The sequence below is a fragment of the Pangasianodon hypophthalmus genome, chromosome 21 (assembly GCF_027358585.1).
Source record: "Pangasianodon hypophthalmus isolate fPanHyp1 chromosome 21, fPanHyp1.pri, whole genome shotgun sequence".
NCBI lineage: Eukaryota > Metazoa > Chordata > Actinopteri > Siluriformes > Pangasiidae > Pangasianodon > Pangasianodon hypophthalmus.
In genome coordinates, this window is record NC_069730.1 from 4,555,326 (window position 1) to 4,579,415 (window position 24,090).

Here is a 24,090-nt window from a genome sequence, read left to right on the forward strand (position 1 = left end):
TGCCAAGGGCAAAAAGATCAATTCTGATCTCATCAGAACAGAAAAAGTTTTTACATGTTTACTCAGACTCCATATTTTTGCCAAAGTCCAAACAGGATTTCTGTCATAATGCCTTGCTTTGTCGAGTGTCTGGGAGATGTTTATTCTGGGAATAGCTTCTCCAGTCTGAGCTGTGGCTCTTACCTGCTCCTTCAGAGTTATCCTTGGCCTTTTGTTTGCTTCTCTGAGTAATGCCCTCCTTATACAGTCTCTGACTTTTGGTGGAATAAGACTGCCTAAACTTTTAGCTGTCATTCATACCCTGCCTTTTTGACGTTGGTCATGAGAGATGGTCTTGGCAAAACCAAATATCTTCTTTAAAAAAAAAAAAGATACATATCCAAGAATGTTCACTTATACAGTGGGTATAAAAAGTCTACACACCCCTGTTAAAATTGCAGGTGTTTATGATGAACCTGGTTTCGTAAGTCTGCACACCCTTTGACTGTGCTTAGAATTAACCAGTAATATTCAAACTCATGTTCAAAAGTAATCATCATACACCTGTCATCAATTAAGTAATTCTGAAAATGAAGTAGTTCTGATTAAGATTGGCTGTTTCTGTAAGATCTTTCATCCAGCTGCTGAAGCTATGGTCTGCAGAGAGCCTACAAATCACTTACAGAATCTCACTGCAGAAAGGTAATGATAAGGAGAGGGGTACAAAAGAATTTCCAAAGCATTAGATGTACCACAGAACACTGTGAATGCCATCATCAACAAGTGGAGAAAATGGAGCACCACAGTGACATTACCAAGAACAGGATGTCCCTCCAAAATTGACGAAAGGACAAGATGAAACTCATTAGGGAGGCTGCCAAGAGACCTACAGCAACATTAAAGGAGCTGCAGGAATATCTGGCAAGTACTGCTCACTCCCTGCATGTGACAACAATGTCTTATATTCTACACATGTCTGGGCTGTGGGGTAGGTTGGCTAGATGGAAGCCATTTCTCTCAAAAAAAAACAAAAACAAAAAAAAACAACAACATCTAAGCGCACTGAAATTTTGCCAATCACCCCAAACCATCTGGCGAAATGTTTGATATAAAACATAAAATATAGCTCGTCACCCAAACAACACTGTACCCACAGTGAAGCATGGTGGTGGCGGCATGGTGCATGGTGGAGCTGCTTCTCTTCACCTGGGACTGGAGTTCTAATGAGGATAGAGGGAATCATGGACACAAAACATGCAGAGTTCTGTTAAACAGCTGATGATGAAGAAACATTTCACCTTCCATCAGGATAACTTCCCAAAACACAAATCCAAGTCAGCAAAAGAACAGCTTCAGAAGAAGATGATCAACATTTTGGAACAGCTCAGTCAGAGCCCAGATCTAAATCCTGCTGAAAACGTGTGGAATGACTTGAGGGCTGTGCACAGGAGAGCTCCTCACAGTTTGACAGATCTAGAACATTTTGCAAAGAAGTTGGTAGACTCTTACCCAAAACGACTGAGTGCTGTATTACAAGTAATAGGTGCTTTATAAAATATTAGTTAAGGGGTGTGCACACTTATGCAACCAAGTTATTGTAAGTTTTTTTTTTTTTCCTAAAATGTTTGTTTGTTTTTCACTTGAATTTTGTTGGTCACTATAGTTTGTTATATATACATATATGGAGAGGGATACATACATGGATGTATGTGTAAGATATTTCATAGCTTGATGGATACAGAGAGAGAGAGAGAGAGAGAGAGAGAGAGAGAGAGAGAGATCGCTCCACATGTCTATTTCCTAACCCTTAGAAATGCATGGCTTTATTTTATAGTCATTTTTGCACTCATCAGATCCTCCTCCACCATTCCTCTCGCTCTCTCTTTCATTCTCTTTCATTCTCTCTCTCTCTCTATCTCTCTCTCCCTCCCTCCCTCACTCCTCCTCAGGGAGTCATCCCTCTGCACTGTCAGCCCTCATCAGCCGCCACCGTGTCACTTCTTTCATTAGATGTGACAGGCCGTGGCCTCTCTTATTCAGAGGCCTGCGTGCTCATCGTCATCATCTCTCTCTCTCTCTCTCTCTCTCTCTCTCTCTCTGTCTGCCTGAAGTAAAGCTAAGTGAACATTCTTGGAGTGATTAGGCCTGTTTAACGCTTCTTTCCGGCGTTGCTGCTGTTTTCCCTGGCACGGCTGCTCAGCGGCGTTCACGCTCGCACACACACACACAGAATTCAGAGCCTACTGTGTGTTTGTGCATGCCCCTTCAGTGTCAGAGACATGTTGAACTAGATGTCTCCCTAAACCGCCCTGATATCCACAGCGATAGACCCATGACCTCATATAACTTCCCAGAGATGAGCGAGAGGGAAAGAAATGCACAGAGTGACCCCTGCTCAATAAAACAGCCCGATGGCATAGTGATGAGCAATCACAACCCCTCCATCAGCTCCGGTTAGAGCTGCGCTGCTGGCTTGTGACCTCTACAAAGTTAAACTGAGAGAGTTTACAGAATACAGAACCAGGCTTGAAGCAGAGCTGTGCATTTTACTCCAGAGCTGATACTATTACTGTGTGTGCGCGCGTGCGTGTGTGTGTTTAACACTGAATTTATTTATGCCTAACATTATTCTCAACAAGCTGAATTCACTGTAATAACCCACAGAATCGACCGCAGATGTTTACGTCATTAAAATATGATTTCATCAGGCCGTTAGTCTCGCCAGTTCTTTTTTTTATTGGCTGCACTTTGCTGATCAGCGTAGAGCTAGATTTATGAATTATGAATCTCAGTTGAGCAGTAAATTTTGAAAATGCTCCCCCAATATGGAAAGCATGTCGTCATAATCAAAATAAATGATGTGAGCTTTTATCCCAGTGGAATTTCTAAAGCGCATACTTCATATGTTCAGTGCAATGCTGACACCTGGTGGTGTTTTTTAATTTATAGACCGCACCTTAAGCACAGGTTTAAATCATTGTGTATTGTTTGTTGAACTATAAATTCCATCGTCTACTCTAAATGTGTTAATTTGCTGTTAATCCTTTGCTACGTATCACAGCAGGGTAAACTATCAGCACTCTTAATGTGTTCCTTCTTAAGAGCAAAGAAGTAGAATTCTCATTCAAATCACAGTTTTCTTTTAAAGCGCTCATTCTAATATGATATTATTTCTGTTGTAACATACCAAACACTCCAGATAAACTCATTTTAAAAAGCATCCTGTCATGTTTTCTTACTTACACAAAAATTACAAATGTTCACTAACAGCAGATTATGAACTGGACCGCAGAGGAACAGTATGACAACCATAGAACCCAATATATTTTCATATGCATTATGGCATCAGCTAGTACACAGTGAAGTTCTGTCGTTACACAGTCCCAGCCCTTCTCCAGAATCCTTCTCATTCCAGATTGTCATGTTGTATTGTACAGCTTAAAACCTGACTGCTGCTGTTATGACCAACACTCTGTGTTCATGTTTCCACAGCGTACATGAAGCGACGTCACAGCTCGGTTAGCGATGCCCAGACAGTGGACATTGGCCTGACGGGGTCAGAGTTCGGCCCAGGCACCAGTCCTCAGCACCACCCTCAGCAGCAGCTGAAGAAGCCGCGGGTGGTCCTGGCTCCCGAGGAAAAGGAGGCACTGAAGAGGGCCTACCAGCAGAAGCCCTACCCCTCTCCCAAGACCATTGAGGAACTGGCAACGCAGCTCAACCTCAAAACCAGCACCGTCATCAACTGGTTCCACAATTACAGGTACTTTCTCCAAGACATGACCTTAATTAAGTTACATAGTCCAAGTCTTAAGACATGTTAAGACGTAATACATGCAAAAACTTAGATACCATAAGACATGGGAACTGTACTAACTGGACCAGCATCAAGTATTAGTCATTAAGTCATAACACTGTGTTACGAACGAAAAAATGTGTGAGGTAAGGACACTTAAAACACTTGCTGTTATAGGAAAATAATCAATGACTGAGTGGAGTAACTGTCAGCACCCTTTTGTTAAAATAACACATTATTATCCGTTTAATTTATAGTCTTACATTATGTAAAGCATCTGACACACAAGTCCCTGTGAATGAGCTGTTGCTATAGAAACCATGAGGTGTTAGAATGAGCACATAAATCTTGTCATAAATCCTGTGGTTTGAATTGCAGCAGGCACTCCTGTCAAAGCTGATGTTATATTATAGAAAATTAATCAACACCTTCTGACCAATCACAGCGGAGAATTCGACAACGCTGTAGTATAATGAGTTCTAAAACCTGAAGAAAGTTTTATTAACGGTGGACATTTTAACCTGCAATTTTTTTAAATAATGATATTAATGTTTCATTAAGAAAATTTTTTAGATTCTTAGGAGTAAAACGATAACACGGGTTTGACATGCACCCAGTGTTAAAAGCAAATTTTAATTTTTGAATACAAAACTGGATTGTGTCTGTAATATATCTGATGGGAAGAAAAATGTCAGCTAGCTTAAGAATGTGTGTGTAATTACATTTGCAGCGTTTGGCAGATGCCCCAGTCCAGAATTTTATACAGAAGTGTTTTATAGTCTCCATTATAAAATATGTCCTATTATATACACTAGTACAAATAGGCCAGGGTTTAAGACTACGATTAGACTAAACCTCTGTTAGTGTGGCGCTAATTTGGGGATTAGTACAGCGACAGAATATATTCATCTTTGCTTAAATGCTTGAAGAATAGGTCTTCATTGTTTGTTTGAAGAATACACTCACCTCACTTTTTCCATGTCACTAAACTCTAACATTTGGTTTTGTTAATCTAATACTACACTGGTTAAGAATATAAATACACATGGGCAAAGTGCTGCTACCCCTCCAAAGTGCAGTGTTTTTGTATAACAGCACAGTCCGGAGTGTGTTATTAAACAGTGTTTAATTTCGTAATGAACAACACGTCACACGTGTTAACGGTTTGTAGTTAGATTTAATGTTGTGGAACGTCTGAGCGACAAGTTAGTTCCTGTTCTCACTTACGTTGTAGCCATGATAATCAGTCAGTCCCACACCCTTTCTCTCTCTCTCTCTCTCTCTCTCTCTCTCTCTCTGTCACTCACTCATTCTCTCACACTCTCACACACTCAATCTCTCACTCATACTCACATACAGAAACACACACAGACACAGCACAGCCTGTCATTTTACTGAGAAAACTGAGAAAACGGAAGGCGATACTGAGACCAAGAGTGCATACAACCAAGACTTCTTCCTTCACCACAACAATTATAAGAATTATTTTCTTAAACAACAACCTGTTTTTAAATCCATTTATTATTAGTCTTAGATTAAGTGGAGCATCTGCCATACAAGTCCCTGTGTATGAGCCGTTACTATAGAAACAAGAACATTACAATGAGCGCATTAATATTTACAGTTACAGCTGAAACTACCCGTGGTGTTACATGAAAATAATGCACACCTTCTGACCAATCAGATTCGAGCATTCAGCCACCCTGTGGTTTAAGTACTTATAATACCTTCTTCATAGTTGTCATCCATCCTTCTTTCTTTCTCTCTCTCCATGAATCAGTCTGCCCAGCTGCTCTTTCCTCCATCCATCCTTGAGACTTTCCATCTGAACATCCCTCCCTCTATCCATCCCTAAATACATCCATTCATTCCTCCGTTCATCCCTTCATCCATCAGTTCATCCATCCTTTTATCTTTTTTTTCCATTTCTGTACATCCCTCCATTAAACATACCTCCACCTACTGATTCATTTCTGTCCATGCAGCTTTCTATCCAAACATCTCTCCATCAGTGTGTCTCTCCATCCCTCCCTCTCTCTCTTTACAGCCCTCCTTCCCTCGCTCTATCTGTAAATCCCTCTATCCACGGATCTCTCCTTCCCTCCTTCCATCAAAGCACTCCTTCTCTGTTCATCTCTAAATATATCCATACATGCTTCCATCTGTTCATTCCTCTGCACATCCTTTCATCCATCAGTCCATCATCCCCTTCATCTAAGCCTCCTTCCAACCCATATCTACCTCTATTCATCAGTTCCTATAACCATGCATCTTTTCATCCAGACATCTATTCATTCCTCAGTACTTCCCTTTATCTATACATGCATGTCCTTATGTGTGTTTCCATCCATTCCTCCATATAGTTATTCCTCTCTACATTCCTACCTCCATCCATCCATCCATCCATGCATCCCACCATCCATACCTCTCTTCATACATGTGTCTGTCCATCAATACATCTCTTAATCTTTACATCGCTCCATCGTCTTTCCATCAGACCAGTATCCCTCCATCAGTATATCTCTCTGCCTCGCCATCCATCTGTCCATCCATTTATTCTCTCGTATAATCCTCCATTTATTCATGCATTTCTCTGTCCATCCATCCGTTCATCCATCCAATTAGTTTCTTATTTAATGATGTTGTGTGCACTCAGATAAGGTAACAATCCCTAATCTCTCTCTCTCTCCCCCTCTCTGTCTCCAGGTCTCGTATCCGTCGGGAGCTCTTTATCGAGGAGATCCAGGCAGCAGGCTCAGGCTCGGCTTCAGCAGGTGAAGGCGGCTCCCCCTCGGTCCAGGCAGGAAAAGCAGGCGACGGTTGCGATGGCACAGATTCAGACGGTGCAGCCGAGGGGCGACACGATGACCCCAGCGAGGAAAAGCCCACCTCCGGCCCCGAGGACATTCCCAAGGAGCCCACTCCGTCTAACTCGCCGACCCCGAGAGACCCCACTACCTCAGCCGCCGAAGGACCTGGCACCAGCGGGCACCAGGGCGGCACCTCGGCCCTCGGCCTGTTCGGCTTCTCGCGCAACCCCAAGGACAGCAGCCTGCGCAAAAAGAAAGCCGCCAACCTCAATAACATCATCCACCGGCTGGAGAAAGCCGCCAGCAAAGAGGAGCCGTCTGAATGGGAGTTCTGAGTCCTCGCTAGTGTCCTCACATTCTCTCTCACCTACACACAAACACACACACACACCCTCCCTACTACCCCCAATCTGACCTAGGAGGAGACGCTTACCTCCTGAGGGCATAGCCAAAGTCAAGTGCGGCCATGAGACTTTTATTTTTTGAAGAGGAGGAGAAAGAAGTGAACAAGTGCAGTAGTGGGTATAAGAAGAGGAAACGGATTGTTCCGGATTCTTGTACTGAGATGAAGCACTTAGCCGTCCCGTCGGCCACGGCGCCCTAATAAACCACCCCGATCTCAGCATTAAGCTGCCTCTCTCATCTAGGGCTCTTTCCTTCAAAGGCACACTTCAAGGGGAGGATCAGCACACTTCTCAAAGTGCGCACAGACTCCGAGCTCTGATTCTTCACACTGTTGATTTGAGTTACTGTTACAATTATTTTCTTTTTGTCTGTTTTTTGTTTTGTTTCTTTTGTTGTTTTTTTTTGTAATCAACATGTGCGCATAATATTTTTAACCTACTCCATTATGTCTGGCTGAAAAACAAGAGGATTGAGAACAAAAAAAAAAGACATAGTTACTGAAGGAAGGGAATCGGAAGTTCATCCTCACATTTCCCATCTCTCCCTCCGCACCCGCCATCTAATGGCTGAGGACCTCCTGCATTTCTTCACCTCTTTTTTTTTTCCTACCAGGAAGTCCTCTGATGAAGAACAAGGTTTTATATATATATATATATATATATATATATATAATTTGGTTGCCACTAAGAGATTGCACAGTCTATTGACTCTAAAGGACAAAAAAAAAAAAAGATACACACTTTTTGGAAGGGAGAATTGACTTGAGAAAAAAAAAAACGTGTTTTAAAACTTTGGAAAGAAAAAAAAATCACTAATTCACAATTTTTGTACATCAAAAAAAAAAGATGCAAGGTTTAGAGAAGAAAAAAAAAGGACAAAACGAGAATATATCGTGGTAGCTGACGTAGTGATATTTCGTCATGTAGAGCTCTTATAGTGCACATCGACTTCACAGCTTTAACAGCACGGTTCACGCCACATTATATCTTTTTAGATCACATTCAGGAAACGAAAAGATGAAAAAATGAAGCAGAGATTATAATGAATCATGACTAGATGCTCACTAAGGGCCTGCTTAAAAAAAAGAAAACGTGTTGGCATCTGTTGCAGGAACGGATCGAGGACTAGAGGATTGTGGGGTTGTAGTACTGTACTCATTAGATACAAGTGGTACTGTTAAGTCTTTGGGGAGGGTTTTAGTTTTTCCTCTGACATCGCCAAGAGATGCACAGTTCACTTTAAAAAAAAAAAAAAACAACAGAAAAAGAACATACACTCCACGATTCGGCCGGGATACAGACGTGTGAGAAGTGTGTGCTGTGTTTATGAGAATCTGAGGGATTTTAAGGGGAACTTGGGACTCGATTCCAAATTTCATTCCCTCCTTCCTCCCTGTAAAGTCTATAAAGGGTACCTGGAAAGAGTTACCAAAAGTACTGTTACATTTGACAGCATTTGAATCGAGCACACGCAAGCACCAAGTACGTGATACCAAAGTATTGCTTCATATTTCTTAACAAGATGCATTTCTTCCTCGCTTAAAAAAAAGTGCTCCAACCAAATTTCTGTTCTAAAAAAAAAAAAAAAAAGACGAGTTCCTTGTTGGTATCTGTGCAGCATATTGGCGCTTTTTTTTTTTTTTCTTTCTTTTGTTTTTTCCTCCTTTTTTTTTTTTAAACTCGAGGTAACCCATAAAGAGGAGACGCTGTGTGTGAAGACACCGTTGTCCTCTCGACCCCAAACAAGCTCTCAGTGCCTGCCAGTCCACTGCCTCCCTTCTGTACGTCTGTGTATACGTGTGTCATTTTGTGTATGAGATCGGTTGTACATATTACACACACACACACACACACGTAGAGTGCACAACTGCCCCACTTCCTCTCTTCTCATAAGCTGTTATTCCCAATCATTATCATTATTAGGCTTCTAATGAAGTAGTGGATTTTATTCCTTTTTATTTTTTTTTGGATTATTTTTTATGTTTTAATCTTTATCGCCATATCCTAAAGCATCATATAGAGTTACGAGTTTATTTGGCTTATTTATAGGTGCTGTGTTTTTGTTTTTATGAATTTGTTTGTTTTTTATTGTGTATTGGTTTATAAGAGGGCAAGTTACTTTTTTTTTTTTTTTTTTTTTTTTTTTTTTTTAAATTTTAGACTGATTTTAGACTGCCGGCAGTATTGGGTAATATTTACAAGATTTAGTTCTCATACGATGTATATTAATGAATTCTGCAGATTATTTTAACTCGTTTATATTACTCTGAATTCTAATGATGTCACTTCAAAATGATCACGATGGCATTTAATGGCTGACTAATAGCTGTTCACTTTTTATCGTTTATTTGATTTATCGATTTTGTTGCTCTTTACTCTCTCGCGTAGTACGAAGCATCATGTCTCTTTTGTATTCTCTGATATACTGATCTTGTTTTGACTTGTTTGGGAATCTGTCTCTTTTCCCTTTCGCCGTTTATACTTTATTTCTTTTTTTTTTCGTGTGTTAGCGAGCGTGTTTCGTACCTCTCAGGCCCTGTGTACACTGGCGTTTCTATCTCTGCGCTTCAGAGAATGTGGACTTCCCTAAATGTTGTGTTCGGGACACTGCAGATGATCGCCGACTGTGTGTGTATGTGTGTGGGTTGTGTATGTGTGTGTGGTTGTGTGTGTGTGTGTGTGTGGTCTGCGCTTGGATCCTTTGCTGGTTTTAAGTTCGATGGTGTGCATGTTGATGGCGTGCCAATTTTTTTTCCCCGCCCACACGTTTCTTTCAGTGAAAAGTCTGCACTATTTCAGCATTTAAGCTTTGACTACATTGCAGTTGAGGAATAAGGAGGGCTTGGTGTTCGTGCTGCCTTTTTTTTTTTTTTTTTCCCGTTAAGAGGACTCACATCTGGGGGGCAAAAAACCAAGTCGTGTTAGAACCATTAGGGCTGCTTATGACATTTTGTAGCATTTTAATGCATTTAAAAATTAATAAGCCTCCAGTTTTATTTTGCCAAGTAAACATACACTATAAAGTCATATTGTTAAAAGTGAGAAAGTAAATATTGTTGCATTGTTACGCGGAAAATATATTATGCGGCAAAACCAACATTATATCAATCAGCATAAGTTTCAGTGTTTCAAATTCGCTTTGATTTATTTATCTGCAGTAATGTTAAGATCCGAATCCTTCACCTTCAACTCGTCTTCATTCGGAATTTATTAAAGCAATAAGCTACTTGAGGGCGTGTGTTAGTGATGTTATCACGTGTAAAGATATTAAGGATGCCCTGTAGTGGTTTATTGAAATCTAGTGTTCAGTAAGTAGATTGGTTTATTTTTAATAATATTCGCAATAACTAATTGTTCCATCATGCAACAAAGTCTGTTAACAGGCTTTGGTTGCTAAGCTATATTTAAGCCCCTGTTGCTCATTTAGGCATAGTCTCATCTGGCTTCCTCTTCAGTATACTAGGCTCACAAAGATCTGTTCTTTATAACGTCTTGTCCCACATCAGTAGTTTTTATATAATAATATTGTGTTTTCTAAACTAACGTAGCGTCTCTAACAGAACAGCACATTTCAGATTTCACAGTTTCAAAGATGCAGCCATTACTTAAAGACAAATGTAGCAAAATAACTGAACGTGTAAAACCTGGTGAATTTAAAACAAAAATGCGAGAATTTAAAAAAAATGTCACGTCTCTTAACGGTTTGGGGGGTTTTTGTTCTTCACAAGAAAAGCACAAGAGCTATTAAAAACAGTATTTGAGATTCAGCCAGAGGAAACTAGCAAATCCAGTAGAAAGTCGGAAATGTGGGAAGTTTAGTATTTCTACATATCACATTGAGGGCACTGAATTGTTTTATTTTATATAGAAAATTGGCAGTAAAAAAATCCATTTATATAAATAAAATTTATACAGAGCCTTTTTCTACATTAAACGACAGATTTAGCTAAATAAATAAGGAAGCGGATTGCATTTTATGTTAGGTGACTAAAAGTAAAACATGGGATCTTAAACATTTAATGTGGATTATCTATTTTTTTTTTTTTTTTTTAACATAAATATTCTGAAAGTGTTTAAAGAGTGGAATTGATTTGGACAGCACTAACATCCAAGCCAGTGTTTAGTTTTTTTTTTTTTTTTTTTTTTTTTTAATACTGCAGTATAAACTAGCTCTTTAGAAAGCAGCATATTTAATGAGATTTGTTTGACCTCTTCCTCTGTCCCGGTGTATCTCCCAGTGCAGTGGTGTGAATACTGAGCACGAGCTATTTTCTATTAATCATTTGCACTTATTCATATCATTTCATCTCACTTATTTCCACACAGAGTTTTAGACCTGATGATTTTTGGCCTTATACTGCACTGCATCACGCTTTCAAAGCACAAAGACGGAGGTCAAAAGTAGCGAAGCGTTTTAATACTTAGAAATCTGTGGAACTGCGAAAGTTTTTCAGCTGTTACTGCCGTTGAGATTATTGCAAACTTCGCGAAGCCCTTTACAGGTTCAATGAATCGTCTTTGCAAGCACTTAAATCAGCACACTGCGATTTGCGTTTTGCGTTTTGCAAAAAAAAATAAAAAATAAAAATCTCCCGCCCTTTTTTTAATGGAGCCAAAGGCTCTCCGTCACATGGACATTGAGCATGCCTGTGCTTTCACACTGCACCCAGTGCGTCTCCTTTAATTCCATTTTCATTGCAACATGGTAATGCAATTACCGTCGTATTGGAACTATAAATCCAAGGTTATAAACCCAATTCCACACAAATCTCATTGCCTTTCAAGTTCCAGATTTAACGCACTCACACATTTACACATCCTTATTTAACATGATGTCAGATTTTTAGCTAAAGCACTTCTGGATTGCACAGAAAACCCCGTCACTGATCACTGATAAAGCACAATCTTACACCGATTCAGGATTTTATTGCGGGGACTAAAAATGTAAGTAAACGAAGTCCGAGGACAGGTTCTCGTTTTAAAAAGTCTCCTGGAAGCTGAGGCACGGCGTGTTTGATGAGATCCGTGTGTCCAGTGCCTTTTCACCTTGTGGGATCATTTCATCAGGAACAATTGAGCTAAGAATTCAATTGTTTCTGTATTACTATAAAACTAAGAAAACACTAACTGTTACGTTTTTTAAAATTATTAATAAAAGACGCCACGTCAATAATACAGCTCTTACAGACATATAAACACTAAACATCGGCTGTCTCTTGAGAATGCTCAGTACTCACCCCTGCACTTTTTTTTTTACTTTTCTCATTTAAAAATAAAATACATCTGTCCTCAAATGCACGAACACCAAGTTCTCCTCCTGTCTTTAAAATTTTATTGGTTTCCTCGTATCCTCTGAAAGCTTTTTGCAGCCACACACATTTTTACTTCCTTTAGGGGTTTCACACATCTGATTAAATCCTCCAGGTTTTGCAGATTTACTGAATTATGTATGGTTTAATTTAACATGGATCTCCTTTTTCTTGGTGCTCGAGGCTGATTTCCCCCCCTTCACAATTGTGTGTCGCTGTTTTGTACTGACTGGTCAGTGGAAGATATTTAGTTTTATCTTATGCGAAGTTATTCATACACTGATGAGAACACTGAGTTAAGTGACTTGAATGGACCCGTGTTGAAGTTTTGTTGGTTTTTTTTTTTTTTTGACGTGTTGTCCTGCTCTTTTGTTCATGCGTTTCTGTTACATGATTCGATGAAGAATTCAGACCCATGATTTCATCTGCTGTTTCGTATAGTCTGGAAATGAATAAAAAGAGAATCCTTTACAGCAGCTCTTTTCAAAGAAACCAAATACTGTACTAAAACGGGTTATTGTGTGCATGCGAGTGCATCTATCAGGTCAACAAGTTGTTGTTTTGGTTTTTTTTCGTTCCTGAATCATGTACCATCTCCTCTCTGTTCGATCTGTTTTATTCCCCCTTAACTTGAGCTCAGGCTAAGTGGAAAAAAAAAATACAATTTTATTCATTCATGAATTTCTTTTAATTTAAAATCAACTAAATTTCAACCTTTAAATGAAATTGCTTTAAAACCTCAAAAGATTTAATGACGAAGCTCCTTATCAAAGAACTTTATCCTTTTGCTCACAACCCAACTGCTGTTCATCTATTCATTTCTTTTTTTCTTCCTTTCTTTCTTTACATAAGGCACTGATCCGTTTCTGAGAAAGTACACACTGAGAAGGTTTTAGATAATCCAGGGAAGTTGTGTAAAGAAAGTCGAGTTCTCAGTGTGTGGATCAGATGCTTGCAAACTCGCGCCACTGCTTGAGAAAGAAAAAGGCTGTTGTAGTGGACAGAGAACGAGACACGGACAGCTGAGTGTCTTCATTAGGGCATCTAATCATTTAGAAGATAATTTTTGTTAAGGCGTATGTTTTGTTTTAGACTCTTGAAGATAGGCATGTGCCGGGATTTAATTCCAAATTACGATATATATCTAGGGATGCATCGATACCATTTTTTCAGACCAAGTGCGAGTGCATGTTAATACTGGTACAGAAATGAGTAACCTACTCAGTGTTAAGCAATTTAAGTCACGTAACATTTTATTTAACTCTGTTTATGTTGGTAGAGAGCGTAAAGGTGGCAGAGCGTAGTGGTGAAATGTTGTTAATTCTTCGTTGCGAGCAGTTGCACTGTAGACCCTACAGAGAGGGGAAAGGATGCTGCATATCTCAGTGCTCAGTGCTCGCTGAACTGAACTGCTCGTTCAGTTTCAGCAATTTCACTGCTCCACGTTTGCAAATACTTTTGTGTGCGCACAATTCACGGCACCTTACGCTAATGTTTTAATGAGCATGATCACTGACACTTCTCTGCGCACTCAGGTCAGCCGTCCACACTCTCTCTAATTAAGATCTGTTTAAACACCATAAACTTGAGTTTATAAACATTTATAAACGTTCAGATCGCAAGTTCACATATTTCAAAATTAACGATCAAAACAAACTGCAATCTGCGAAAATATCAAGAGTAGCTGTGATAGCTATTCGCTCTGATGAGTAGCTATTACATCAAGAGTAGCTGTAAGAGCAAGTTCATTAGAGAGACAGTGTACACTAGGCTTACGTCACGTATCATGTGATGTGAGATGTTGATATCAGAGCGAGTACAGTTAAATATGCATGGGTGTCAGATCGTACCAGTATCGGTACCAGTGTGTCCCTATTTATAACAGTACATGCAAATTTTCTTCCATATTTTGGACAAATTTGAACCTAATACGAAAGCTGTCCCGTAAACGCTGCCCTACTTAGGCAGCCTCCTGCCGACTGGAAAACAAGGGACAATATTCTGAAGCGTCCACACTATTGTTACATGCCTACTCGAGGATGCCTTTATTTCAGAATTTCAGGTCAGCCCTCGTTTTCTTCATCACGTTGGCCTCAACAGCGAATTGTGAATTTCTTACGAGCGCATTTTGTGAATTCAAGAATGAACTGTTATTTTTGTACCGAAGTAAATCAGATATTCTATACACCACCATGCAAAAGTTGTACAGATTTTACCGAGACATATCGTATCGTGTGTCGAGCTGTTCTTGTTCGTGCTCGTGTGTGTTTTGTTCGTAGCGGAAGTGCACAGGACGACACTGGTCTCTTTATCAGGACAAACGAGCCTCCGTTGTTTTGTACTCGATATGAAGTGGATTCTTCTGAACGGAACGGAATCACTGGGACGCGAACGCACGCCAAGTTGTGTAGCTGGTCAGAGTTTATGTTTATGGACTTTAAGTTTGTTTCTTATGACATTCATTTAAAGCATTAGTGCGACAGTGTAGAAGCGATTTGCTCACACATTTTTATATGAATAAGCTTTAGGACTAATGTGTTGATTTAATATATCATGAATCGGTCTATCATCCCAAATCCCAAAGTGTAGAGGATGCACATGTTTTGGGGGGAAAAAAATCCTAGTTTATTTGCTTTAGCCTTGAAAATAACGTTAATTTAGAGTCACCTCGGATCATGGGGTTGATGGGAATTGTAGTCTTTGCTGCTAACTGGATTCATGATATTTTTGTCCACGTTGATTTGACGTTGCATTTATGAAATTGTACTTAGACATGAATTGGTAAACCTTGTTTTCACAGCATTGGTCATAATCTTAAACCGGGTTACAAAAGCATTTTGTAAGAAGTTGTTTCAGAGATTACAGTTAGTCATTTGTATTAAAAAAAAAAAAAAAAAAAAGACATAAAGAAAAAAAATTGAACTCTACTTATCGGCCATTTTGTGGCTCTTCACCTTTGACTTTACTCTTTCACTTTACTACTTCAAGCCACCCTGCCAGATTTCTAGTCTTTTTTCTAAAGGACGGTTTTTCAGCTGAAGCTTTGGAAAGCTGGGACACTACTTTAATATCTGGGGTGGGATTATATCAGGACTGACACAAAAACAACAAAAAAAAAAAAAAAAGAGGGGGCGGGGGATTTGGGGCCACACCCACACCCAGCCTTAAAGTGCCAGAGGCCTCAAAGCCCCTCTCACGTATATCGTATATTACTTACGGGGAAATGTTTTTATTTTGTCCACTAGCATTTGATAAGCACTCACTACGAACGGGTTTAAGGCGTGCACACAGTCCAAAAAAAAATAATGATTAAAAAAAAATAACGACGCGCTTACTTTCTATGTATAGTATCTGTAATAAGATGTACAAACTTTATCAGATCATGATATGGAGAAGACCTTCGAGAGAAACACTTTGAAGGTCGGACGAATTTTTGTGGGATGGATACGGATCATGCCAAATACTAAGATTATGTCAGACGTTCCCTGAGACTCTGTTGAGGTCTGTGTGTCTCAACGTGGTTTTGTATGGTAGGATGTGTATATACTTTTTTGTGTTTTTTGGCATTTTACTTTCTCTCTCACCCTATTGATCTGTCTCAGCTCTTAACTTCACTTGTCATCACCTAATTGTAACTTCACATTGAAGTTTTGAGACAGTCAGGCGTCTGAGTAAGAGCACGCTGACGTGTCTCGGCGTTCTTTCTCTCAAGCTCTAATTAGCGCTTATCTTGACTAAACACCCATATTTGAGGTTTGTATCCAGGAGAGTGTGACCACAGGCGAGAATTGTTAGTCTGGCTCCAGTTTGGGTGCTAACACACACGTGCACACACACACAAATACACACAAACACATGCCCCAAACTCATGAGTCAGTACTAGGCTTTAGGTCATGTGTGTGTGGAGCGTTCAAGATGCTCAATGACTTTCAGTTTTGCTCTGTTTTTATACAAGTGATTGCCGTTTGTGTGTTTTGTTCCTCATACTTTCCACTAGATATGGTGCCATAGACTCGAATAGACTGATTCTGCAAAGCAATCCCATCATGCCTCTGAACGTAGACCCGCTGAATCACGATCCTTGACTTTATTGTGACACTTAAAAAGAATAAGCGATCTTCCCGAACTCCACCTGTGTGTTTCAGTGTGACCTCGTCACGTCAGTCTGCATGAGCATTTGAAACTTGTACTGCCTTTATCCTCTCTCCGCTCACCTCCGAACCTCGCCTCGTGTTAGGTTTGGGATTTAATTTCACATTCTTTTTCCTCTGATCTCTGTTGGGGTTTTTTTTTCCGTATTTTTTTAGTGTGTCATGTAGTCTGTTCTCAGCACTGTAAGACAGTCCCTTATACAATATGGAGAAGCAATATCACTGTAAGAAATCTTCACAATGTATTATTATTGTTATTATGATTATTATTATTCACTAGCACCCTAGGTGTGATAATTGAAGTAAATATCTTTTATACAAACACAGATGGCTTGTGGTCCGTCCCTTTATTTATTCCCTTCTCCGACGCACACATTTTAAGTACAAGGACACACATTTTGGTGGCTAGTAACATGGAAGTGATGTCTACATCATAAAATACAAATTTATGATTGACATATATCGCAATATTGCAATGCTATGGATCTGGTTATTTGTTTCAGGCATCTGTTTACATTTTTCTGGGCCAGAAATAACGCTGCGTTTGACTTCTTCTACTTCGAGCTGCGGAATTACATCATTTTCGATCTCCATGTGTTTGAGCTACAAAGTGTGAAAAAAACCCAAAAAACTTTGTTTACTGCTGATGCTGTGAGCAGCCATGTCGATTTGATGTCACTGATGTCACTGAATTCGGGGTTGAGGAGACTATCCTGCTTTGCTGAGCAGGAATTCTGAGTTTTATTTCTTTTTTTCCTAGTTATAGTGAAATGCAGTGTAAGCTCCACCATTAGTCAGAATGCACCTCTTTTATAACTCGCATTTTATAATATTGGGTTATATAAACAACTGGCTCATTTTAAATGCTCTTAAATATACAGTTGGTAGTTTTGCACTACAAAAAAGTGCAAACAAAATGTTCATGGTCCATTTCAGGACAGATTTATGTGATGAACATCCAACTATTCAAATATTAGACGCCAGATTTAAACCTGTACAGTAATATTCTGTGTATTTGAGCTTTTTATTCCTGAAGAGTCATTAGATTCACTTTAACATTATTTATAGGCCTAAGTTTGGATTAAATCCAAATGTTGAGTCAATCTCAGTAATAAGTATAACTTACAGTATAATGGTGGCTGTGGTTTCCATCACTGTAACAAAATTAAAAGGTCATGGATCCTCTGGCTACACTTCAAAGACCGCACTACTGGTTTTATTTTCTGCTTTAACTGCTTTACCCTCCAAGTGCATTTAATAAAACACTTCTTTCGAGGCTTATTAGAATCTGAGAGCAACCTCTTGTTTCTCCTCATGAAACAGCTTGTTTTGTGTGTGGTATTAAATAGTCATTAAACTGTACTAATAAAACAAGAAAGTCGTAAAATGAAGTTCATAATGTCGTCTCCTCGGGTAATATCTGCACAGCGAAACCTGTTCCATCTCTTTTCCCCCACGAGTGTTTGTATAATCAGTCATTAAAAATAGATCCTCACTACAGGTAAGTTACATTTATTTTAGGATTTCTGCTTTTTGTGGTAAAAAGGAAGTATTTGTTATTTAAAAAGTGAATAATAATAAATGAATACAATTTCAAGTCTCTGACTGTTGAATTCAGTGCTTTGATGTTATGATTGGCACAACATGACGTGTGTGTGTGTGTGTGTGTGTGCATGTGTGACAGGACGCTACACTGCACTTCAGGTGGAGTTTTCAGCCGCAGTGAAGACCAGCGCTGAGCAGAAGGAGCTCATCTTCAAACTGGAGCATGACCTGAGCACCATCCAGGCCATGTCCTCCCTGTCACGCCCCGACGCTGAGGTACACCACACAGACTGCTCAGTGTGCAGGCTGGGGACTCCAGCAGGGAAAGGGAGATAGTAGTGAAATGAAAAGTGAAGGAGTGTCAACAGGTTCACATGTCTGAATGCTGAAGCTTGTGATTTGTGTCCACTAGGGGGCGGACCTGAGCGGCATGGACCGAATCCCTGAGCCTATTAAAGAGGCCACGGCTCTGTTCACAGGTAACACACACACACACACACACACACACACACACTAACTACACACTCTGCAGCACATGGACCTGAGACAGTCTGAATAAACCTGTGTGTGTGTGTGTGTGTGCACGCACAGGAGTGGTTGGCTCTTCTCAGGCTGAGCTTCCTCAGGGTCAGATGGACTCTCTGCTGTCCATCATCTCCAGCCAGAGAGAGAGATTCCGGGCTCGCAACCAGGAACTGGAGACTGTAAGTGCCCTTACTCTCGCGCCCTTATTCATGAAGTCCACTAGTGGCCTTACACCTTAAGTTCACTCACACCCATGTACCTCCAGTCCACTCGCACCCTTACTCCTCAAGTCCACTAGAATTCTATAGAATCTGTATACTTCTAATCCTATAACACAGTCTAAAGAATATTTATTCATTCTTTAATCACAAAAAATGCTTGTGTTTTTTTCTCCTCCACTGTCTTTCTCTCACCTCTGCTCGCACTGTTCTCTCTTTCTTTCTGTCTGTTCATTGGTTTCTGTTTGTTCTTTCTGTTTGTATGTGTCTCTCTGTGTTTTCTTCTTGCTTTGCTTGTTCACTTTCTTGGCTCTGTATTCTCTCTCTCTGATATCTTATTCTCTTTTTTCTGTCTCTGTTTTCTTTCTGTCTTCTCTCTCTCACTGTTTTCTGTCTCTTTGCTGTCTCTCTGTCTTATTTATATGTCTCCGTCTGTCTGGCACATGCTGTTCTGTCTACATCTCTTGGTATTCATATCTCTGTCTCCCTCTCTCTCTCCCTCTCTCCCTCTCCTATCTGTCTGTCTCTGTGTCTCTGTCTCTCATTTTCTCTGGCTCTCAGGAGAGTCGTTCTCTGCAGCAGACTCTGCAGGCCCTGCAGTCGGAGCTGGACAGTCTACGCGCTGACAACATCAAACTGTATGAGAAGATCAAGTTCTTGCAGAGTTACCCAACCAGAGTGAGTCCTCAGACCTGCAGCTCCGACATCTCACTAAATCCCATGTAAACACTCGCACACCTTCCTGCAGCTGGGTCAGATCTATGATTCACAGCAGACACAGCGTAACCAAGGAGGTTAAATTTATGCACACGTGGCAGAAACATATTCACCTTATCATCACAAGATTGCGGGTTTGAATCCAGATGATGGCCAGGAGTCCGAGAGAGCCATGCAGTCTGGGTGGGAGTGATGTTTTAACTGTGTTACTCTCTCTCTCTCTCTCTCTCTCTCGCCTGTCAGTCAGAGTGACATTAGCCAATTATGGCCATCTGTGTACTCATGTATGCAGAAGAGAAAAAATAACACTCTCCTCAGAGTGTGTTACGCTGCCCTGTGTTGCAGCATGAGCATTATTTTAAAAAGATGCCTTTGGATGGAGGAAGCATGTGCTGCAATATGTGAAATCACCAAATATCACACTCACACTCACGCTTAAGCTTGTGGTTAAGTTGAGTGATGAAGCTGATTGTGTTTTTGTGTGATTGTGTGTGTGTGTAGAGCGGAGGAACTGATGACACTGTGATGCGCTACTCTTCACAGTACGAGGAGAGGCTTGACCCCTTTGCCTCCTTCAGCAAGAAGGTGAGAACAGACTAACACTGAACACTAACGTGTTTAACTGATATCACTACCGAGTATAGCTTCTTGTTAACATGTGATCTCTCGTCATCTGGTTAATTTTTGTCTTTTGTCCTCAGGAGCGCCAGAGACGATACCTGAGCCTCAGCCCATGGGACAAGGCCACCCTCAGCTTGGTATGTCTCACACATCCACTAGATACGCACACACGCCACCTCAACCCCACCCGCCCCACCCCACGTGGGTTTTCAATTCTGCAGCCGTGTTTTAAACCGCATACACTGCACTAACGAGCACATCTAATTAGTGCACCCCAGGGATGCCATTACTATTTTAAACTCAGTTGTACTTCCAAAAGTTTATCCTGTTTTCATCATTGTAATGTCCTAGTATGACACCACCACCCCGTCCTTGGCCTCAACCTGTGTGGATTTGACCCAGGAGAAAATCTGGCAACCCTGCTTATAATAGAAGTCTGATGGCAGTTCTGTTATGTTGATAAATATATGTTGTGTTACTGTGAAGCATATTTTTTAAAATGCTTTTATGCATTCTTCAGTCAAAGTCATTTCTACATGAGACTCTAAATTTATAGAGTTTTGGCCTTCTTTATTGGGAAATCTCTTTAAGCATATATTTTTATACATACATACACATATTTTTATTGTGCTATGGGTGCAGTATATAAATCAAGATGGCTGATATTCGGTGCGTCTGTATTTCAGGGTCGTGTCATCCTGTCCAACAAGACGGCCAGAACTATTGCTTTCTTCTACACTCTCTTCCTCCACTGCCTGGTGTTTCTGGTAAAGAGCTACACGCACACTATGGTTCATTCCCTTATTGAATACACTCATCAACTGGAACTATGTATCACATTCTGTACCTCAAATATTGAAAAAGTAGCTACGAGCAAGCACCATACATTGATCTGTTCATATAATTATGGATCATTTGTGCACAGAAAAGTAGCAGATTTGACTCCTAAAATATCTGTAGTAATTAATCACAGAATATTACCTCAGTGTGGCTACTTTCTATTGTTTATGACACTTTTCTTACAGTAGCCTAGCAGTTAAAACCATTAAGTCTGATAATAATTATGAGGTGAGTCAACTAAACATAAACATGAGCTGATTTAAGGATTTGGGGGGAAAAAAAAAGGTTTGTTAGACCATGTTGTAAACTAGCTAACAGTAGCTAGAAAGAAGCACAGCTAGTGAATAGGAAGATAGCTGACAATTCTGTGTACATGGGATTGTGCATGAGGTTTCGGTTTGTCTTTTTTTTTTTTTTTCTTTTCAGAAGGTTAGGTTATTTCCAGAATGTTAGGTTAGGAGGTATAAGACATAATAGCTTTTTAAAAATATTGGGTTCCTGCTACGAAATGCACCTCCTACTCCTAGCAAACTTTGCAAGTTTTCTAATCATTTCTAAATGAAAATGTAAGTCTGGATCATTGGGAATAAATTATACTATGTGCCAGAAAACATTATTCTGGGTTGCACAGACTTCATAACAAATTTTTCATACACTATCAGCTCAAGTACAAGGTTAATGCTAAGCACCAAATTTATCTGTTATGTCTAGATAGAGCAGTCGTCTGCGTAATGTTATACTTTTAGAGTATGTTATTGCTACTAAGCAGCTTTGACTACTATATTTATATTGTTTTGAAAGGCAAATTGCAACAGACGTGAACAGATTTTTTTCTACCAACTTTACCTGACAAGTGTTAAGCTTCTAAATGATATGTAATAATATAGTAGTAATATATGATATGTAATATGATGTTCGTTTCAGGTACTCTATAAAACAGCCTGGAGTGAGAGCATTGGCCGTGACTGTGCTGCATACTGTGCTAAGAAGTGAGTGTTTCCTCACACACACACACACACATGCACACCACAGCATAGTTAATAATTGTAAGAATTTTTATTAATAATAATTGTTAATAGTAATACTACTTGTCTTATTATTCATGTGTGTGGCGGTCTGGGAAAACCCATTCCGATGTCACATCTAGTCAGGTTTGGAACAAAATCATGTTTTTCTACCGGTAACATGGTTCGTCACCTCAGCTTAACTTAGATAAATCATTAGGTCTGATAATAATTCTGAGGTAATAATTCTAGCTAACAGTAGCTAGAAAGAAGCACAGCTAGTGTTACATTTTCTAGCAAGATAGCTGACATTTCTTTGTACTTAGGATTGGGCATTAGGTTTTGGTCTGTTGTTGTTGTTGTTGTTGGTTTTTGTTGTTTTTTTTGCCCCCAGAATGTTAGGTTAGGATGTATAAGAAAGAAAGAAATAGCTTAAATAAAAAATATATTTCACCAAAGAAATAAGCTATTTTTAATAAATAGCTTAAATTCAAAATATATTTCACCAAAATAATTATGTGTAATCTTGTCTAGGCTCTGTGCCTGCAAAGAGCATGTGTGAGGAGCCAGATTAACAAATGCAGTGGTAAAAGCAGTCCATCTGATTAAAGATGTCTAAACCTTTGCTAGCTAAGTGCGATTTCCTCACACGCTTTGATCAAGTGTGAAACAGACATAAACCTAATCGACTCAGTTCGTAATCAGATGTCAGAAATGTCCATGAACCTCCTGCGCCGCAGTTTTCAGGTTGTCCATCCGTGTGCCTGTTAGCATGATATCTCAAGAACGAGTGGTTGAACGTGTGTAGGATTTCTATGGAATTATCACTGTGACCAGCAGATGAACTGATTCGAGTTTGGAATTGAGCCGAACAGGACCATGGTCACAGCGAGGTCAAATGTCTGAAATAGTTTTGCTTCAATAGCTTCCTTCCTGTTTGAAGTATGTTTTAAGGGTATTCGAGGCATGCAAATTAGCAACAGGAAGGACTAGACTCGTTGGCAGCAGAGGCATCACTGTTGACAACATTATCATTTCCTTTTTCACCTAAAATGTTAGAGCTTGTGGTTGAGATGCTTGCAAAAGAGAAACACATTTGTGTTCAGAAAACACTATAGTTTCAGAACTAAGCACTATAGAAAATGTCAACTTTTTTCCCAGGCTGCCATACATTTTCATCACACACTGATTTATTACTGTCATCTCTGATAAATGTATAAACTCTTTCTTTCTTTCCGCCTTCCTTCCTCTCTGTGTCACTGTCCACCTTGCAGGTACTCGGACCACCTGCATCGTTTCCATGAGAACGGTGACAATGCCGATATGTGGTAGTGAAACAGCGCTACAGTGAAAGCTGACGGTCTTCATGGTTTCTCTACTCTTTCGCTCAAATATATAAGAATATAACTTAGAATTAGTGCTGTGTATCCTAAAAACATGTTATTCAGACACAACCCAGCGCAAACGCTTTAATATCTAGAATTGGATTGTCGCTTTGGATTTCTGAACGAAGCCTGATTGCAGCCACTAGAGGGCGCACTTGGTTTGTTAGCATCTAGATTATATACAGTATAAATCAGTGTGAAGGAGCATTTCTGTGCATGCTAGCTGAGTCATAAATCTAAATCAAAGAAAATATCTATAATTCTGCTTTACTTTACAGTGGGGACCAGTTTATGTCTGAATTATTATTTCTTCCTTTTCTTCTTTAGGAACATGAAATGAATAGGTGATGAAATGAGATGGTTTAAATTTAGTCGAATCCATATATATTATTTTATCTTTAAAACATTTAGCAATATTATATGCTTCCATTTTTTTCCTATTCCTTTGAATCCGAAATCATTTAAATCATTAACAGGGTTATGGGTTTACTACAGTATGATATTGATTTAAATTCTATGCAGAAGCCTAATTAGTAGAAATTAATAAATATATTCAAGTTGTGGAAAGTTAAATCTAGGATTAACTGTGTTGTGTTGTTACAGATCGAGGAAAGCTTGCTAGCTGTAGATCATCTGCTCTTGTGTTTTGTTCAACACAATACATCATGTTATGATCTAAAGTGTGTAATACAGCTGTGAGCATCCTCCATTTCCTGTTAGTGCTATGTTTGATTGGCATGTCTCTGTTTTGCTTTTTCTCTTATTAAAACTGTCGAGCATCTACAA

The 24,090-nt window shown here is 39.6% G+C and overlaps 1 protein-coding gene across 4 annotated transcripts in view; it reads left to right on the top strand.

Annotated features, from left to right (window-relative positions):
- cux1b (cut-like homeobox 1b) overlaps positions 1-24,090 on the top strand; it is a 156,593-nt gene extending 132,503 nt beyond the window's left edge. For 3 of the 4 annotated variants that reach the window (XM_053227554.1, XM_053227555.1, XM_053227556.1), the window contains 2 exons: positions 3,472-3,742; positions 6,482-7,629. In XM_053227554.1, the coding sequence (XP_053083529.1) occupies positions 3,472-3,742; positions 6,482-6,920 (710 nt within the window). In that variant the 3' untranslated portion in view covers positions 6,921-7,629. Of the gene's footprint in view, positions 1-3,471; positions 3,743-6,481; positions 7,630-18,133; positions 18,271-18,406; positions 18,474-18,585; positions 18,699-19,298; positions 19,416-19,955; positions 20,040-20,155; positions 20,213-20,761; positions 20,843-21,839; positions 21,905-23,193 lie in introns of those variants that run through there. The other variant, XM_026941172.3, reaches the window with a different exon arrangement.